The following is a 21844-nucleotide window of genomic DNA, read 5'->3' on the forward strand; positions in this document are numbered from 1 at the left end:
CACCCCGCGTTCCGGGGAGAGATCCTCAACGGAGAGGCGCAGGGACGAAGCCACGGGGGCCATCTCGCGGGCAGACGATGGCAGCGGACTCCGGAAGAGCGAAGTCTACTACTGCGCCTCGGATCCACGCCGCAGGAAGAGCCCCAGGGGGACTCAAGGAGGACCTGCCAATCATCAATCAATCTTCGAACGGCGCGACGAATAATTGGTCGCGAGACCGCGCGAACTGAGCGAGCCAATCGGGGCACAGTGGGGGAAGCGTCGCGTGCCGAGATCCTGCCGCACGCAGCGATCTCGGCCTTCTTCTTGTACGGGACGCCGACCAGTCCACAGGTGGTAAGTCTTCCTCCATTGTTCTCCCCGGTTGACTCGGACTAGATCGTTCGCAATCGAAATCTCGAGAGGGCCGACTCCTGGTGGGCGCACAGGCCTTGTAACAGGAAGAAAGCCTTCGCGCGCGGGTTTCTCGAAGCCTGCGGACTCGGCCAAACGGCGAGTCTGCGGCTTGACGGCGCGTTAGCTAACGGTTGTAGCGTGCGGATACATCTTCGGCTTGCTGGTGTAACTTCGGTGCAACAGCAGCCACGCGGGCGGTTCTCTCGCGTGCCGAACGTGCGTTTCAACCTCGTCGTCGCTCGAAACCTTGTAACGCGATCATATTAGCGGGGAACGGGTAACTTCCCGCGGCCACGTGTCGCGGGACCGCGCGTGTAAGAACTCGACCAAGCCCTGTAAGTTTCTCGCTTAAATAGATCGTTTATTACCAGAGAAAACCGAGTTTTGACTGGCGTTCTCGCCGTAAGAACCCGAAATCCCGAAGCGTTCCTCACCCTGCGCTCGAAAGGACCTCGCCCCTCTCCGCGCGAAGAGCTGGCCCGGGCCGCGGATTTCGGAAAACAGGAGACGCGTTCCACGCCGGTATCGAAAGATACCTGGCGCCCACGGAAAATTCAAGGCGTGGGACGCGTCGTGGCCAGATCTGCACGCCCGTCCTAAGCCGAATACGGCTCGGCGGGGCGGTCACGTCGCAATATATATATATATCTGCGGCCACATCTGCGAGACACTCGTTACGGTCTCCTACACTAATTCGATATGCCTTTGCTTTTCCCCATGAATTTGCTTGCGATTTTTTCGACCCGAAGAAGAGACTACCACCTCCACTAAAGAAAGTAACCGAGGAAGATCCAACCTCGTTGGTGTCAACTAACAAATCAAATTCGAGTATTTCAACGAAGCTACACCCTCAGAAGTCGCGCTGGAGGGATGCGAATGTACGAGGAAAAAGACTTCGGAAAAAGTCGCCAGTATTGATCGTAATTTCGCCGCCGAACTGTTTAACATCTTGTCTTTATTTATGGAATACCGTAGAACGTTTCAAAATAGTCGGTTGTCGGACACTGAAAGGTCAGGTGCTCGTTTAGTGAAGTGATCAGTGTTAGTGACCACGAAGTGTTGTAAATGCAATCATCCCTAAGTGATCGGGATCGGCACAGTGACCCAATGGAGCAAGTGTCCAAGGAGCAAGTGAATTCCTCTCCGAATGGGTGAGTTTTACCGATAGTAATTACAGTAATGTTGCGGGCGAGAGCCGTTTCGTCTACACGGACGAGAGCTGTGGTTTATCCCCACTACCTCGTTTGATACGTGCCACCGAGAAACCAATTCTTGGAACCATCGCGTTCCAGCTCGACGCCCGAGAACAAGGACGTCATAAAAAACAACGATAGCATTAGGGATTTAAACAGGAAAAATTGAAGTTTCTTATTCGCAAACGGATTTTCACGCAAGTAACACCAATCGATTCCTTGTGCTCTCCCGATTAAAATGATGTCAAACACGACATGATTCCGATTATTTTTAACAAAGATACATAAAACTTGGTTTGTAGGAAGAAAGATCATGCTCATCGCGTTATGTATACAATATGTAATGCTACGACAGAGCCACGAGCAGACCTGAGCGCGGCTCTCATCCGTGACTGATAGTCGATTCGACGACCAGACCTGAGCGCGGCTCTCGTGCGTAGCATGTTAGAATGCTACGAAAAGTTCCCCAATTCACTAACTCCCTATTATTCCTTCATATTTTTGTGGTTAATTATTAAATGACTGAAATTATTAAGAAAATGAAAGCGTAACACAAAAAGTATATAAGTTCCGTTTTAAATGTTTAGAAATTTTTATTTTTTTATTTTCAATATCTTCTTTCCGACATCGATTAAATATAATATACATAAATTCTGTTAGCCAAATCTTCATTTACTGTCATTTTTAGCTCGTAAAGAACTGATGGAAAAGTAACTTTGACGATTCTCCGTAACGGTCGCAGAGTTCCAACCTTTATTATTTAAATATCTTTATTATAAATAATTGGAATCATGTCGTATTTGATATCATTTTTATCGGGAGAGCACAAAGAATCGATTGGTGTTACTCGCGTGAAAATCTGTTTGCAAATAAGGAACTTCAATTTTTCCTATTAAATCCCTAATGCTATCCTTGTCTTTTCTGACGTCATTGATTTCGGGCATCGAGCTCGAGCATCAATGGTCGAGCGAGACCCTTTTTTTTTTGCTTCTCCGGTCGTGTACCAATTATCTCGGCGACCGAGAGCAAAGGAAGCCGAATCGACCATCAGTCACGGGCGAGAGCCACGACCAGACCCGAGCGCTGCTCTCGTCCGTAACATTACTGTATATGTATACGTATATGTATGTACACGCACACATATGCGTGATGTTCATATTAATATAAAAACGATATTTGGAAAAAGGGTCTATCTCGGGAAAGGCATCGATGTGGGCAAACAATGAATAATATGAATGTAGTGATATCTAGAATGTGACACGTGTAAAAGTTATACACATACAAATATCATGTGTTGTTTGATAAATGCCATTACATTCACACGATTCAATGCTATATTGAATCACTGAAAATATCTCGGCAATCGGAAACATCGCGCGTGACTTGTGCCGCTTGTAGGGATTTGAACAGTTGAATATGGCATTTCAAGAGCGAGAGGGTAAGACTCATATTCGCACTCTCTCTACTTTCCGCAAATGTCCGAAGTCGGTCGCGAAGCGTCGAGTTCACGTACACATAGCTCGTATAGTAGTGTGTGCAGTAGAGGAGGAAATTTTCTAAGCTACCTCCCGAATTCGAAATCATAGAAAGGCTACACCTTGCGTTCATCAGGCAGCCACGTGTCTGTGGGTAATACTATTTCTGTAACGAAAACTGTAATAGCAGATACCGACCCGGCAATCTCGAAAAGTCACGTGACTATCGTACCCCCTTATCACAGCCGTGCATCGGAACAAGTTTAGCTATCGCGAACTATAACAATACTTTCGAAATGTAATAAATTGTAGAAAAACAATTTATTTTCTTTTCTTGCAGAAATTGAAAGTCGGAAGTCGTAAATATTTGAAGAACGTGTAGTGCATAACAGAAATCGAGCGATGATGTAGAAAGTTCGTAACAAATTCTGAATCGAACCAAAATTCTTGTAATCTAAACGCTTACTTCTGAATTCCTTCCTAATACTTTATAACTGGATTATTGAAAAACTACAATATTATATTAACGTGAAGTTAATCTGTAAATCACGAATTTCCATAAAAATTAACAAATATACCGAATTTAAGAATTAGTACATTAGGACAAATGTCATTCACAGTAGAAAATTAGTTTCGATAAATCACAATTTTTGCAACTTTAATCACATTGGAAGATCGATTCTTCGTGTAATTTTATTGGTTACCGTGATTAATTTAAATGATTGCAGCCCATAACTGATAATTAGCAACAGATTGTTACGTATGGAGAATATTTTCCGTTACTCTCCCAACGTCCTAGCACTTTAGTATTTCTTTTTATTTATCTTAATGGGAGCGCAACTCCGAGTAGCTGGGTAGTAACTACGACGCTGTACCAACCGTGAGAAACTTCCTTATATGGAAATACCTAACGAATACTCACTCATTTTTTGGTCTATATAAATCTCAAGATTTTAGCCCTCACGGGTTCAGAACAGTACTATTACGTTGACAATCAAGTTCGTCAAAATCAGTTGCTATTCAGTTAGATCGGGCTAAAGTTCCCTTTCAAGTCTACATTTGAACTTCATAGATCCGCGAGTCGGCATAATTTCTATCGGGCAATTTCTACAACCACTCTTTGAGTCGCCGCATCGTCAATGCGTTAACACCGAACATTAAAATTATACACTTTAGGCAACAACATCATACTATACACTTGTACGTAAAGACTGATTTTAGAATATACTAAAGTATTCATTGCAATTTGACTAGATGGCTTTCAAACCTATGATTACCATAAGCGATCCCATTCGAAGTTGTGGCGGCTTAGGGTAATTCCCTAGTCGGACGGATATAAGTGCCTTTACGTTGACTGTAAGGGTTATGGTTCAGTCAGCAGCCCTACTCTGCTCTCGGTAGAGTTCTAGAATCTAGGTGATCGGTGCGGTATGGAAACGTTAAAGAAACGGCACAAAGTCGAGTAATAAATTTAAGGCTTTATTCAGTCTCCCTCCTGACTCGCTCACAACGGAGACCGGGCACGCTCTCTCACTCTCTGTCTGCAAAGTCTGCATGCTAATGCTGCGTACTGCGCGCGTACGCTGTCCTTTTTCCCTCACTCTTCAATCTGGGTGTACGGAACGCTGTTCCCCACATGGCACGCGAGTGTTGCGCCATCTAGACGTCGCGTGAGGTAGAAGAACGCACCGAGAGACGCACTCTCCGAAGATTACGTGTGTTGAGTAAGGATGTATTTTCGTATCGCTCCTCCTTTCGAGTGTTTTTAATATTTTCAATAAACTCGTTATTGTTAGTGTTACAACGTTTATTAATTGTATGACATCTCCTACAAAGTTAACAGATCTCCCACGATACAACTTAACCGCTCAAGTTGTATGAATTAATAATTAACAACTTATGAGGCTTACTAATATTTTCTGCGGCTCTCTGATTCCTTATCAGATTCACCTCCAACCTCCTTATAGCACCCTGATTTTGCATCAGGTTCGTCTGCTTAAACTTACCAATCTCTTTAACGACACTTCAATTTAGTTTGAGTTCGTTTGTGAAACTGATGCTAGTGACTCCCTGATTTTGCATCAGGTGCATTCATGAAATTCATACACCTGTGGTTCATTGATCACAGATCAGTTTCGTCCGTAAGCACATATATCCTCAGAGGCTCCCTGCTTTTACATCAGGTTCGTACTCGTCTACAATAATTCCAACGGCTCACTTATCTCGCATCAGTTTCGTCCGTTGTACCAATTAACACTTCAACCATTATATTCTTTGGAAATATTATTAGTCTTACCGGCCTCTTGCGCTGCTCGTGTCCCGTCTCGTAACAAGACTATGTTTCATAATTCAAAATTTAAATTAAGGGTTTCGTATATTCTGAATTCGAAAAAAAAAAAATATAAATTACATTTTACATTTAATTGTTACATATGAAATGATCGTAACTCGAAATCTAATACAGAGTCACAAAATCAAACTCAATCATTTGTTACATATGTTTATATCATTAACATACTATTATTATATGATGTGCGGATTTACACCTATTCTATTTATTTATTAAATATCTAAGAATCTGTAGTGTACATAGTGTATAATAATGTTCGATATACAGATTAAGAAAATATAAAAAACGCTAAATACTTTAATAAATCTCGAAAACAGTCCGTTTAAATCAGTTTGTGTTGTACACGAATAAAAATACGAGTTCTATCGCTTAAATGCAGCATTCTCAAATAGGTAATTCTCGCACCAATGCTTGAAGTATCTCCCAGAACTTTCGACCCAGAAATTATTCTGTCGAATGTCTAAGGTGTTTATTTCTGTTGCTTTATTCTGCTGTGTTTTTCTTCAACCAATCATAAATTGCAGCATGATTGGTATCTATCCATCGTATGTTGGCCTCGGATTGTTCAATTGATTGTTGTACTGTCCTCGTCGCACTACTCAGCTCTTCGCTGTGCTCGGTCGTAAAATCCAGCAACTGAACACAATACGTAATATAATTTTATTTTGCAAAATTTGAATCTAACGAAGTACATTCAGATGTCAGTCCCACGTCATTTCAAGCACTATTGATTTTTTTCCAGATTCGACACACATTCTATTTTATATACATATAGGGTGTTTCCAAACATGTGGGATACTTTTGGAGAATAGATTCTAGATACAAAGCCAATGAAAGAAATTCAAGTACACATACGTCTAGAAATGCATAATTTCTTAATTATACGCTATTTAGTATTGCTTAAGCAGGCATTACTTGCCTGCACGGTATGTTACCTCTTTAAAGTCCAACTAGACCCAGAGATATTCTGGCCCTTTAACTGAGTGACGCACGGTTATGAATCTTGAAGAAAGTGTCACACCGTACGTAATGTAAAGTAGTATATAATTAAAAAGCTAAACGTTTTCGGACATATGTGCATATGAACTGTTTTTATTGTCTTCATGTCTTGAATTTACCCTTTAAAAATGTCCAACATGCTTGAAAACACCCTGTATATGTGCTAACACAATGGTGTTCGGTAATTGGACATGAGACTTATGTAAATTTATGTGAACTTGAATGTTCTTTTAAAAAAATTATTTTTTAGCAACTTATATAAATTGATCACTGTTTTCTTACGTACATCTTTGAGCTCGTATTTAGTACTTATGCTCCTTGTAGCAGATTGTACTATATTATTGATAGTCATTACTGACGATCTGAAACTGGAAAGATAAAAAATGTAAAAAATCCTATTGAAATAAATAATATTTAGAATTCAGCCAAAAAAAGACAAATTTTTACTAATATTAAATGTGTATAAAAAATAAGAACGTCTTATGTACATCTTATGCTCTCAGACAAATAATCTAGTTGCGTAATAATATGTGTTTAAATTCTCAATTTATAATTCTTAGAACTCTTGAGTCACCGACGAATAAGTAATGACAGTTTTATTATTACTGTAACGTCCCAATAAGCTAGGCCCTAGGCGAAAGGAAGGAACACTTTTCAAGAGGAGAGCGGCTTCCTCACGAATTTAGGACAATGGAAGTTCGTGTTGCGTGCGGTAAAAGAATAAAATCGAAGTCTTGGATCTGTTTAACATTAACAATTTATTCAAATTCAACTATCAACTAATTGAACATAAAAACGAACTCATGTAATTAATAAAATTAAACTTGAGCACAGCTGTGCTGACGTATGAAATGAATATCAAGTATTAATGTGTGATCGTAACCTTTTACAATCGATTGTTAAAACATACATACGCTTGTCAAGCGGTTTGTACTAGAGAGTGGTTAACATCAGTGAGCACTTACTAATAAGGAATGATTAACTAACGCGAGAAAATAATAATTGCTTAGATCGCAGTTGGAGAAGCTAGGTTATGATTTTATGCGCGAGTATATACTACCATTGATTAAGCATATGAATAATATCCAATCTACTTTTCTGTCCCAGGCAAACGGGGTTCTAGAGCTCCGTTACCATTTTCATGTCACTCTTGACGTTATCGGTTTAGTCAGAAAATATTGCTTTTTCGCCAATATTTCAAATGTAAGTTACTTTAAATCTTAAGATTACTTCCAAAAAATAGATTATACAATTTATTTTATTAATATATATAAGTAATACAATATATAAGTAAGTGCTTGCTTCTAGAAATTTTTTACACTTGATTTATGCAAACATAACTGATATAATTATACTTTTTATAGAAATGTTAATATAAATTAAAAAGAAAGAAAGGTCGAAATAACATTTGTATTTTGTGTATAAAAAAAATTTTAATAGAGTTAACTCTATAATTTAATAGAGTACATATTTAATAGAGTTATCTTTTCATTCCATAATTGATTTTATCTCCTACCGTATTAAATTAATGAAATTTATTGTAGAAAACAAAAAATTTCCTTTTTATCTTATTATCTTTTAAAGTATTAAACGAAACATGAAGGATTTAGGTGCTCTGCTGAAACAAAATCTATTCGCAATTTGACACCTACAGCTTCACACGAAAAATGCAACTTTATGTTTAAACAATGTGATGCTGCGCTTAACGCCGCGCCGTCCTCTATGTAGCGAATTTCATAGCAAGAAGGACCTTATGTTACCATTCATACCCCTTACTTTTTCGTCCCTCGCCTAGCTGTCTTTGGTTGCCCCACTCCTCTCACTGGGGAGCAGGTAGGGAATCTAACGGGTGTTCTTTTGTGTTATGCGACCCTACGGACGGCTTTAGCTTGGGTGAAGTTAGTTTGTGAATTTAGTTCCTAGCTTACAGACGTTTCTTGAACAGTGTAGTGTACATTTTACATTACGGATTCTTTAAAATTATTAAAGAAGCAGGTAATATATATATTTAATATTAAATTATTATAGTTTCAGTATGTAACATAAATCATTAGAGGTAGACTGGGGATGGTTATGCAAGTTCATATTTCGAGGAGCTCAATGAAAGGAAAAGAGCTGAAATAGAAATTTCTTTAATACTTTAAATACTATAATGACTAGTTTAGTTTGAATATTTTCTATATTTTTCATGTTATGGATATTCTGCAGCCTTTTGTAAATATAAATTCCTCATAAATGCATAAACATCCGCAGTTTAATTATGACTTATATATATACATATTATGCTTATTGTATGTATTGTATAACATATTATTTTATAAATAGGTAATATGGCTGAATCTGTGAAAAGCCCTAGTGCCAGTATTTCCAGTGAGGCAATGAATATTGTATCTAGCAAAGGTAATATATGTTTACTTAATATTTTTGCAAACATTCATTTTTAAATATATTTTATAAATGGTTTACAATTAATTATCTAAATTGTATCAAGAAATATAGAAGCAGATACTGATACCAGCAGTAGCAGCATGCATTCACCAGCTCCAAAAATGAAGTGGCCAAAGAAATTTCTCGATTCATGGCTATCAGAACCTTCTTTTATGCCGTGGTTGGCTAAATGCGAAGGAAGGCCAGATAAAGCGAAATATCTTATATGTAATAAAACACTGCAAGCTGGTAAGCAAGAGCTTATACTACACAGTTGTAGTAAAAGTCGTGTCTGTATACTGCAGCTGAACTACAAGAACAAGAAGACACTTCAGGTGAACCTTCAGGTAGTGCCATAAATACAGATTTAGTTAAGAAGGCAGAGTTACAATACGTACTAAACATTGTATATCATAGTAGAAGTTTTAATGCTTATGAATATCACATTCTGGTGGTTCAGGCAGCACATCCTGATTGCAATTGCCTTACTCTAAAAGAAATGAATTTCAAGCGGTCTAAGATTATAGCATTAATTAAAAATGTTCTTAGTAAAATAATTGTTGAGAGGACAACAAAAATTGTTAAGAAAAAAATTATTCTCCATATTAATAGATGAAAGCACGGACTTAGCCGGCATAAAAGCTTTATGCATCTTAGTGTAGTACGTGCATGAAGGCAATATACAGATATATTTATTAGATTATGTTAAAATTAAGGAACCGAATGCAGAAAGTCTATACAAATATTTTCACTATTCTATGGACAAAAATGATTTATCTTTAAAAAATATAATTGGAATTTCAACCGATAATGCTAATGTTGGGGAAGAAAAAATTGTTAGTTTCTTTGCTTTTAAAAGAAAATCCAAATATAGCAGTTTTTCCTTGTATTTGTCATAATATGCACCTACTCGCATCCGATGCATGCAAATGTCTACCGAAAGCTTTGGATAAATTATTACATAAAATATATAGTTATATTTCAAGAAGTCCGAAGAGACAGGCACAATTAGAAAAAATCCAAGAAGAAATGCATTTGGTGAAACATAAGATCATTCAGCCATCCAGAAGCAAATGGTTAGTATTATTTGAATGCGTCATAGAGTACTCGAACAATGGGACGCACTACAAATATAACAGAAGTCAGTGATAAATCCGAAAATGAATCGGAATCTGATACTGCGTCACAATCACAATCTCAATCTCAGTCAGAATTGTCAGACGCTTCAGATGGAGTTCAGTTGAAAAAACATCTTTGGAGATACTGGCTAGTTTTCGTTGCCTATTGTACACTAAAGCGTACCTACAATTCGTAGATTTTACAATAGGTATTATTACAAAATTTAATAAAATTTGTCAAGCTTCTGATCTTCTAATTTATCATGTATTACCATATTGTAACAAGTTTCTAAAAGAAATAAGGTGTAATTTTATAAATTACTTAATTCTTGCCGAAGCTCCGAATATATATGAAATTGATCCGTGTAAACGTGAAAATTTATTGTCACTTGAGTCGATGTATATTAGAGCAAAGGCAAAAAGTACATTAGAAGAAATTAAAAATCAGGCAACAGACAACCAGAAACAACAAAATATTACCAAATTCCTTGAAAACTGCCAGAAATTTTATCAGGCAGCGTACGAAGGAGCTCTAAACAGATTGCCATTTAATGACAATTTTGTGAAGGTATTGGAATTTTTAGAACCCTCTGTCGCATTAGATACTAATAAACACACGAACCAAAAAGATTGTATTATACAAAAATTTGGTACAAAATTCGACGCAACACTATGCAATGACGAATGGTACGCCTTAGGTTTTTTAACCGTTCGTAAGGACGGTGTAAAAGAGCGGTTGTTAGGGTTACAAATAATTAAATTTTGGCAAGAAATAAATAATATGCGTGAGCCTAATGGTCAAAGGCCATTTCAGAATATTTCCAATTTATCATTAGTATGTTTGTCACTGTCATATTTCAACGCCGAGATTGAAAGATTGTTTTCTCTCGTATCGGACATAAAAAGGCCAGACCGTAATCGATTACAACCTCAACTAGTTGCAGTATTGGTACGAATTAAATTAGAATTTCATAATACAGCGACAGAATGTCATAATTATTTTATAAGTGATGACTTCTTAAAAAACTTTAACAAAAATATGTATAAGAAAGAAGTAATACCACAAAAATTATGATCTAGTATTGTACAGAAAGACACTAGTGAAAGCGATAGTAATGATAATAATTAGAAATGTGTACAGTTTGTATTTATAAGATTTATATAATAATTGTGTAAATAACTTTGTATATATAGAGTAAGTCACATACTGTTGGTACGTATGTATTTATGTATGTATCTATGTGTAATGTAATATAATGTGTAATGTGTGTGTAAAATAAGAATATTGTAATAACACAATGAAGTACATTTTTCAAACCTTAGTTTGTGCTTCTTTTGTATTTATTTAACAACATACGACTGAATTTATTTCGTTACAGCAGCGTGTTATTTAAATTTCGTAATAACCAACATCTGATAGCCTACCTTTCCTAAACAAATCAAGTTGCATAAGTGGAGTCGTTCCGAGCAGTCAACAGAGCAGAACGTGTTTACGAGTTGCTCCGGCTGTGTCTCTCGAAATTCTGTAACGTGCGAATGTCAGTGTATTTTTCTGGAAGTGCTTCACTTCAATTTGTGCTTCCTTTCTTTTTTTGTTTCGGTCATTGTGGGTCTCCACAATCACCGAAGTCGAAAATTCTTTAACTGAAGCCTCTGACTACAGGAGCTTCTCCTCTATCAAATCACTGACTTTGTCTATAATCATGGATTCTTCTATACTGAAAACCTCTCCTAAAGTCTCCTATGCTCAAGTAGCGCAGAAGATACAGTTCCCAACTAAAGAGCAGGCCATAATCTTTGAATAAAGAGTAGATCATACGACGACGGGCTCAAGAAACCAGAGGAGCAGGGTTAGTATCATCATCGGCACGGCGGTGATATCAGCTCGCAGTTTTTTTGTTTTTTTTTTAGTTTCGGGTGTGAAGCGCTGAGTTCAGTGCGTTGAAACACGTGGGAATATCCATTTGTGACTCCGCTTGGAGTTTCGTATAGTTTTTCTTGGTTGTGTTAACATTCTGTACAATCTAGTTAACCGTGTCGAGCTACACAAGTGATAGATTACGATCGAGTTAAGTACAAGGTGTCAGGCTACACCCGCGAATGGTACCTGTGACTCCGCGCCGTCGCTGCACCCATTTGTGAGGTTCATAACCTCTGTGCCTGGCTGCACATTGTACTGCTCCCGTGCCTTGCTGCACTCGATTGTGAGTATTGTGCCTTGCTGCACACAGTGCTGTGGCTAAACTGTGCCCTGCTGCACCATCTTTATTGGTCGGGTTCTCCTAGCTGAGAGACTGTCGCTCGGCGTGATCACTCGTTGGGACGCCCGTTTCACGCGCCCTCCTCGATCAGTATATCGATTCCAAAGTCTTGGTACGGCCGCCGTCACAACTACTACACCTTGATTAAACAGTCTTAGACGCCGTTGAAGGTATCTCAGTTCACGATTATACCATGGCTATTGGAAAAATCATCGAGCCGGTCCATATAAGATTCGTTTCCCGGATTTCTCAAGGTCGCATCTGTTTATATTTGACTAGCAAGGAAATCGTGGATAACTGAGAATCAAACCAAAGTCAACATAGAATCCCGCGTCCTAGGAATTAGACCTCTAATTTCTAAATCCATGCTTATCATTTTATCCAACGTTTGCCCTATAATACCACATCAGGCCATATTAAAAGAACTTGCCAAACTGAACGTACAACCTATATCTCCAGTCACTTTTATTAGAGCAGGTATGAACCAGCCAGGCTTTGCTCATGTACTGAGTTTTCGTCGGCAAATGTATATACAACCTGATGACGTCACAAAGCTACCTGAGTCTCTCTGGATCAATTATGACTCCACCGACTACTGGATTTATTTATCTGTAGAAAAGCTATCCTGCTTTCTGTGCAAAGGGGAAGGTCACTTGGCAAAATTCTGCAAAAACTCTATTACACTACAAAACTACCTTAACTCCAGCCGTTCAAGACCAATCACCTACTCCTACTACTCCTGTTGCTAACGCAAATGATGCGAACCTCAACAGTATTCCGGACAAAAGGGAGGATGCTCAGCCTTCATTGACTCCCCCCGTTCCTCCCCATTCCAAGAGGTCTCACTCTACGTCTTCATCCAACGCTAGTCAAAGCCTAGATCCCCGCGACAACCGTGCTGAAACGATTTCTACGCATGTGAGAAAACCTAAAAAGCTCAAAATATTTGGTGCTGAAAACTTCCTCAACGACATCGCCAATCTTCTTCTCCCGGCTGAAGACTTAATTTCTTCAAACGCAGAGAAGTACCCTCTAGACAAGGAAAAACTCACGGGTTTTCTTCATAGCTCTTTCGGTCGGTCTGAACTTATAAAAGAAGCCCTAAATTACACACCGGATATTCCAGCTCTAGTCAATATGCTATCCGAGATCATCCCTTATATCACCAACAGAACTCTAAAGGCCCGAATACTCAGAATCAATAAACGTCTGACTAATCCGATCGACGCCGATTCCAGTAGCTTCAACTGCAGTTCTCGTGAAGATTCTGACGCTTAGTTTTCTGCGACCACTCTCTCGACTAACAGAAGGTCTCTAAACATCTGCTTCTGGAATACCAGAAGTGTCACATCAAGACTGGATGAAATCAGAAGTATCTTAGACAACGTTGACATCTTGGTCTCCGTCGAGTCCTGACTCTCCCCCGACAAGAACCTCCGCCCTCCTTCTGGCTTTCTGACGCTTAGAAGATATCGGACTCACACAAGAGGAGGTGGTATCATCTTTTTTATCCGTAAATACCTAGTTTACAGCAAGATATCAGATTTAGTGTCTCCAGCCGAGTCTGTCGAATTATTGGGCATATCTGTAAGTAATGTTAATCCTCCGCTTAATCTTCTGGCTTGCTATAGAGCCCCGGGATACACTCTCTCTCAAAACCAATGGGATTCTATACTTCTCAATACTAGTAGGCTCGAAAACTGCATTATTATGGGGGACTTTAATGCTCATAATGTTCTGTGGAACTGTGGGTACACAAGTCCCGAGGAGACCAGACTGGAGCGTGCCATAGACTCCTTTGACCTTTTTTTACACAACGCCGATACCCTTTCTCACCTAGACGTTCATAGAAATAAAAGATCTAACCTTGATAAGTTTCCTCCTCTATGTCTATCTCTGACAAAATTAGAACAGATCTTTACGATGATTCCCTGGGCTCTGATCATTTTCCTGTCCTAATTCGGGTTGATACCGACAGGTACATATACGAAAAAAAAATATTTTTAAGCTGAAATTTAAGAAAACAAATTGGGACACGTTCAGAGATTACTTGAGGGATTCTTATCATTCTTTCCTGTCACTAGATTACAACCTTCTACCTCCCAGTCATAAATATGAGTTCTTCATTAGATGTGTCACAAAAGCAATTCAGTCTGCTTCTCCCTCTAACAGAGGTACAACTCGTCCAGCCGCAAGATGCAACCCGGCTCCTTGGTGGGATTCGGACTGCGAAAAAGCTAAACGACTCCGTTGTGCCTCTCTCAAAAAATGGGAACACTCTAATGAGTTAGGGGACTTAATCAACTATAAAAAACATGTCGCCGTTGCCAGTAAAACTTTCAAAAACAAAAGGAAGGCTTGCTTCAGAAAATTTGCTGAATCAATCAACATTCATACCAACCCCTCGTATGTCTGGAATACGTGGAAAATATTTAAGAACAGATGGATTAACACTAGTCCTCAGAGCAGCTGTAGCAATCCGTGTTCCAAACAGAATTATGAAACAGTTTTAAACAACATTAGTCCGGCCTGAGTCTTAGCTAATCCTTCTCGTTTCCCACCTCACCAGGAAACCGAATTTCTTGACCACCCCTTCGACTTTATAGAATTCAATATTGCCCAGGATTCAAAGAGATCTACTTCTGCCTCGGGAATCGATGGCATAGATTTCGAGATCTTAAAAAACTTACCTGTCAAATTCAAACTTCTACTACTCGATATTTTAAATTTAATGTACGCCGCTCCCGAATTCCCACAAAGTTGGAAGCACTCCTTCATCCATTTTGTCAAGAAAGCGGATGGTTGTAATCTCAGACCCATCTCCTTAATCTCTTGTAATTGCAAGTTGTTTGAAACTATGGTCAAAAATAGATTGGAATGGTGGATTGAAACCAATAACTTTCTTCCTCCTAGCCAACAGGGCTTCAGAAAGGGCAAATCTTGTATTGACAATTTAGTCTGCCTTTCACTAAAAGCTGATGAAGCCCTCTCTGAAAATAAATTTCTACTTGCCACCTTTCTAGATGTAAGTGGAGCGTTCGACAACGTTAATGCTGACATCTTCATCCCTAAATTCGCACTCTTGGGCTTCCCTTTGTCGCTTCTTCACTTCATCACGTTCCTTACTCACGAGAGACTTGTTGTCCCCGAATTTAATAGTGAGCCCAGAATCGTATGCAAGGGCGTGGCTCAGGGGGGAGTTCTGAGTCCTCTTTTATATATCTTATATGTCAGCGACATCGCAAAAAATGTCTCCCCCAATATGTATACCTTACAGTTCGCTGACGACATAGCTCTATATACAAAGTCCTCCTCTCTTGATTATGGTATACCTTCGATTGAAAATGCCATCGAGACGATTAACTCCAACCCGAGTGATCTTGGCTTAAATTTATCACCTGAAAAAACCAAATTCGTTTGTTTCACAAGAAAACGAATTCCTCCTGGATCCCTAAAAATTAAAATCAACAACTGCTTCCTAAAGGATTGCTCCTCAGCTCGTTTTCTAGGTATTACATTTGACCGCGACTTATCCTTCAAATCTCACATCGACACCATGTCGAAAAGATGTTTCAAAGCCTTAAACCTGGTGGGGTTCCGATCCGGAGACCTTCCTCACACTTTATAAGAGTTTCGTGCGTTCTGTTATTGAATACGGTCTTTTCATCTACTTTCCTAATAGTAAATGTCGGTCAGAAAAAATTGAACGTATTCAAGTCTCCGCAGTCAGATGTGCCTTAGGCTACCGTATCTCTACCCCCACCAATATTATTATGGCGGAGTCCGGATTGCCGCTCCTGGAGAGCAGAGCCAGGTTCCTATGTAACTGCTTCCTTGTTAAGGCGATATCCAACTACAACAGCTTCACTTATAAATCCATAGTTAATTATTTTTCCTCTCGTTGTATGCGTAAGTACAGATCTAAATTATTGATACTGACGCAGTGTATCAATTCAGTACTCGACAATCCGAAAGAGGTGCAATCGTAGAGCAGCTGGTGTATTCATCGCCATAGTTTTGGCACACTCACCACTTCTATTCCCATTGATGTTAGTCTAGAACATGATGTACTTTCCTCTCACGACACCAACTCTACCTTTCAGTCTCGCATCAATAATCTCAATGACGTATCCATCTTTACGGACGGCAGCAAGATCTCTGACCCTGTTGGTGTTGGCTCGGCTTCTATATGCCCTGAACTCAAAGTATGCATAATGCGAACTGTTAATTGCAATGCTTCCATTTTCACGGCAGAGTATAGTTCCCTTAATGATGCACTTCATATCGCTTTATTCCATACGGGTCACAGTTTTCTCATATTCTCGGACTCTCTCAGCGCCCTGTTGTCACTGCAGTCACATAGGCTTGAGATTAGAATCAATCCACACATTCACAAAATTGAAAGAAAGTTCTCTCTTTTTCACTTCACTTTCAATAACAGATTCATCAAATTTTTCTGGGTTCCATCACACGTGGGAATTGAGGGAAATGAGAGGGCTGACCGGGCCGCCAAGGAGGCGGCGCTTTGCAACCTGCCAGATATTATCCACATTCCTTTTAGAGATCAGTATGCCTCATTTAAGAAAATTATGAATGACGATACTAACGAATTTTTAAAAAAGCAGGGTTCATTTAAAGGCAAAAAGTTCTTTCAGGATTTCCATAGTGGCTTCGGCCCTCCTTGGTTTGCTCACAAAAATCTCAAAAGAGAATTCATTGTCACTATTAATAGGACGCGGTCCGATCATTATAACCTGTTCTTCTCCTTAGCCCGTATTGGTATAATTAAGGAAGCTAAGTGTAAATGCAACTCCCTCATCGAAGACCTAAATCACGTTGTATGGCAATGCCCTTTGTATGATACTCAAAGAACAAAACTAATTGCTTCATTGAGGAGACTGGGTTTTACACTACCTCTATGCATTGGAATTGTTCTTTCTAAGCCTTGTACCCCCGCCGTTCGTTGCATATTTTCTTTTTTTAAAAATTGTAAGCTACAAATTTGAATTTGCTCTCCCATACGCGATATTCCGTTATTGACTATTGTATGCGTTATACAACATGTTTGTACTCTCTTTTGTAACGTTCAGCTAAATAAGCCCTTTTAAGAGCTTACATGCTTTAATAATAATAAAACAAAAAAAAAAAAGGTTACATAAGTATACAGCTCAATGACAGCGGCGCGTGCGGAGGACGCCTCGCCTACCGCTTGCCGTTTAGCGGTCCCTATACGCATTGACGTCATTGAGTACCACTGTCTCCGCCGCGGGTTTCGCCAAACTATTTTATTTCTATATTGAAAACAAAAATAATTTTGGACATTCGCTTGATGCTTTCCTTAGTAGAAAGGTTTGCTCTATCGCGTGGTATAGTCAAATTTTCTCCTAGACCCTTACTTTTTGAAATAAAGTGAAAAATATCAGCAAAAATGGGTGCGTTTTGGGTGTCCTTTTCACTTTAATTGTTATTTAAACCTATTTCGATGTTTATAATCTAATAACTATTTATATTATTTTATTCGGGAGAGTCCACAGAATCATTTCGTGCAAAGAGCAACTAAATAACTACTACAGTAAAAGCAGAAAAAAATCCCAAAGTTGAAAATTTGTCATTTTTTTCAAAATTGATTTTTCCGAAAACTGTACGTTCTGAGGAAAAACAGTTTGCAGATTCGTAATCAGCACGTCGAAATCTATAAGAGATGTTTATTCACGCTTACAAAATCAGACCCGTGTTGAACAGTGTAATCTTTCCCAACGTTTCTAACCCACTACAACCCACTACAACGTTTCTAGCCAATTCTCCTGCCGAACCTGCGCCGCAAGTTGCTGTAGATGTTTTGAACCTTTCATTTAATCGGCACGGAAAGTGGACAAAAGTCGTTTTGTCATGCGACTTGCTGGACGGATACGACAAAGTTTCACGTATCTCTACTTCGAACACATGGCAGCTCGACGTGGAGAAAACTGCGTGATAATAAATAGAATTGTCATTTAAGACTCTGCAGTGTAATTGCTATCTTCGTCTTTAAAACTAACGTATTTAGAATCTTCAGTACGAGTCGTTCAAGATGTTCGACCTGAGTTCCTACGTCCAGTGATATGAGTTCAGGGTTATATAGAAAGGTCACCTATACCAGATTTCCAGAGAGCCTTCTTGAAGAAGCAAAATATCGTCACCAAGGAAGTTCAACTTTCACTGTATGGAAAAAAATAGGACGTTGAAGAAAGAAGATAAGTAAGCACGAACTATTCCACTCAAAAATAAGTGATATATGATATGTTCAAGCTTAACTTAATACTTCTGATGACGTACCGATATCAGGTCCCAAGGGTTAATTCCGTTACCGTGCTGTTCTCATATGTGGTCACATGTCTGTACATTCGCCGTGGCGAACCCATTGAGTGCCATATATTATTTTATAAATTTACAAATTTTTCTTTAATCGTTGAAATATGTACAGATAAGACGCACATAACCTGTTCGGAGTAACTAAGTGACCATAGATATTAATTTCGTATGCAGTCCTTTGACGTGCTCAAGGGTTTCTATGTTTGGGAAAAGGAATACCCCTAAGACGAAAATTGCACTAGGTATTAATAATCGAATGTATGAACTTCTATATTTTTTATTCAATGTTGACGCGAATACCACAAATCAATTCCTGATGTTTTTCCGATGAAAATGATAGTACTACATGAATAATTAGTTTCTAAGCCGAAGATTAGACGATGAAGATTAGTTTCTAAGTCGGTACTGCAATGTGACTGTAGACACGAAACACTATAAGATGTACAGTCCATTCATATACTTAGTCAATGGTACAACGTGAGAATAGCGTGATTTGTGATAGAACGTTTCGTATCGAGTGTTGGTAATGTAGGCGGCGCGAGATTAGAGAGGTTATGCTGAAGATCAATTCTAATAAGACACACTCCGAGTCGCTGCCTCAGTTAGAATAACTGAGGAGCGATCTACTGACCTGCCTGGAATTAAGAAAGATGATCGCGACTGCATACATTAAGCATCTCGAAGCGGTGTGACCTGCCACTCTCCCAAACGTCAAGTTGCTGTCTTGCGCTTGTTACGACGAGGACGCTCGGTTAAGTATCTTCGAGACGCGTTCTACCCTGTTGGAGCATCCAGTAGTTGTATATAGGGTGTTTTACAACAGGTGACCAATAATTTAAGGGGTGATTCTTAGGGTGATTCTAAACAAAAATGTTTGCTGCGGCTTAGTTAACAAGTTATTAACGAAAAACATCGACCAATCAGAGGGCGTCTTAATCCAGCGCTCGGCCGTCCAGACAGGGCGCAAGTTACGCGTAGCGTTTATTCTCGTCGTACTCGAGACTTGTACAAGAAACTCAGCATTCATCAAATTATTGCTGAATTTCTCTTGAACTATTGGATGAAAAATTTTGAAAAAAATCAGAGACACATAAGCAGAATGTAAGTAGAACAATAGTATTAGTCATATTTATCTACCGAATTAATATGATTACTGTTCCGGTATTTCTTCAAAACAAAACCGGCATTTTTGAATATTTTTCTCTTGTTAATTTATTTTTTTCCAACTTGGATGACACTGTACAACAGCCATCTGGACTTGTAACATTCAATACACGTTTCTTATAGATTTTTATGCGCTGAATACGAATCTGCAATCCGTTAGTCGCCACCACCTTCAGTTTTCGAAAAAATCGATTTTAAAAATAAACGCAATTTTTAAACTTTAAACAATTATTGCGTTTAAACGGTAAAAGTTATTCAGTTGATTTTTGTGTAAAATTATTCTATGAACATTCCCGAATAAAATGATACACATTATTACTGGGTTATAAACATTTAAACATGTTTAAGCAAAGATCAAAGGCAAAAGGACACCTAAAATGCACCAATTTTGGCAGATATTTTTCAAGTTATTTAAAAAACTAAGGGTCTAGGAGAAAATCTGACCCCACCATGCGATGCAGCAGACATTTTTCCTTCGGAAAGCATCGACAGAAGTTGTAAGTGCCGTTTTGTTTTCAATACAGAAACGAAATAGTTTCGTAAAATGTACGGCGTCGTTAGCGGTACTCAACTACATGGCGTGGTAGGCCGCGTGTCCACTGCACTGTCGATGTATATACAGGGTGTAACAAAAATGTCGCAGTTCCTTAAAAGGGGGGATTCAGGGAGTGATTTGAAACAACTTTTTCCTTAGCGAAAATGTAAGATGAGGCTTCGTTAACGAGTTATTAACGAAAAACACCGGCCAATGAGAGCGCGAGTTTGCCGCCCGAGCGACCGCGGTAGCGTTGGGTACGCGCGCTAGATGCTACGGTTGTACTCCGAACAAGAAAGTCGTCATACATCGAAGAAAATAGCATTAGTATGAAAACTGAAAGCGACATAATAAATAATACCGAGTCCTTTTTTTGTTTATCACTTGAAGTGAATAATTACATAAAATCCAGGAAAACTACGTGCAACGTAGAAACACGAATATGTAAATTTCTTATTCGCATAACGTATAAACGAAAAAGCAATACAAGAAAAAATAAAGGAAGAGGAGAACAAACTTCACCTGTAGTTTGTAAACCTGTGTCACTGGGTCACTGTACCGATCCTGGTCATCGACCGTCGAAATGGTTTATGCTAGGGCACGCGTTTAGGTAATTTATGGCTTTATTGCTTTGGTTTCGAAGGAGACATGATCTCGGAGTGTCCGAACAAGGAAGGTCTGAGGTGCTTAAACTACGTGGGGGGTACAACGAGCTTCTTTGGAAAAATTCTACCCTACCATAAACCATTTCGACGGTCGATGACCAGGATCGGTACAGTGACCCAGTGACACGAATTTACAAACTACAGATGAATTGCATTTAATTCATTAATGATTATTATTTTTTAAATCTAAAGCAGACTACTTTCAACGTTTCTATCTTCAACGTTAATTCTCCAATTCTCCGTTCATTTCTTTTGTTGCATTGCTTTTTCGTTTATACGTTATGCAAATATTTTCATACTAATGCTATTTCTTTCGACGCATGCCGATTTTCTTGTTCGGAGTACAACCGTAGCGCTCAGCGCGTACCCAACGCTACCGCAGTCGCTCGGACGGCAAACTCGTGCTGTCATTGGCCGGTGTTTTTCATTAATAACTCGTTAACGAAGCATCATCTTACATTTTCGCTAAGGAAAAAGTTATTTCAAGTCACCCCCTAAATCACCCCTTTTAAGGAACTGCGACATTTTTGTGACACCCTGTATATTGTTGTATTGAACAATTACAAAATTCACTATCTGCGCAACAGAGGTTCACTTACCTCAAATTAACAACTCAAACTAACTCGAAATATAGTAAACTGCGCACCACAACCCTCGATCTAATAATAATTTACAATCGGTACAATTCTGACAAGTCACAAGCAGCGTTGCCATCCGAGAGTCTCTCGATTCCCCATACCTTTCCGTACCTCGCCTAGCTGTGCTGCGGACCCTGCCTTCGGTTGCCCCACTCCTCTCACTGACGCTGATGCGTGCAGCGTGGGCATGGCAGCGGGTGTTCCGAAAGAACCGTATACTTATGCAAGCTAAAGTCGTCTGTAGGGTCGCGTAGCACAAAATAATACCCGTT

The 21844-nt window shown here is 39.1% G+C and overlaps 1 protein-coding gene across 3 annotated transcripts in view; it reads right to left on the reverse strand.

Moving 5' to 3' along the window:
* Nucleotides 1-5603: 5603 nt before the first annotated feature.
* Nucleotides 5604-21844, reverse strand: part of Superdeath (Suppressor of ER stress-induced death) — a 182475-nt gene continuing 166234 nt past the window's right edge. For all 3 annotated transcript variants that reach the window (XM_076391398.1, XM_076391407.1, XM_076391416.1), the window contains exons 14-15: nucleotides 6700-6781; nucleotides 5604-6050 (exon numbers count right to left, since the gene is read on the reverse strand). In XM_076391398.1, coding sequence (XP_076247513.1) covers nucleotides 5898-6050; nucleotides 6700-6781 — 235 coding nt within the window. In that variant the 3' untranslated portion in view covers nucleotides 5604-5897. The remainder of the gene's footprint in view (nucleotides 6051-6699; nucleotides 6782-21844) is intronic.

Source organism: Calliopsis andreniformis, chromosome 2, assembly GCF_051401765.1.
Source record: "Calliopsis andreniformis isolate RMS-2024a chromosome 2, iyCalAndr_principal, whole genome shotgun sequence".
NCBI lineage: Eukaryota > Metazoa > Arthropoda > Insecta > Hymenoptera > Andrenidae > Calliopsis > Calliopsis andreniformis.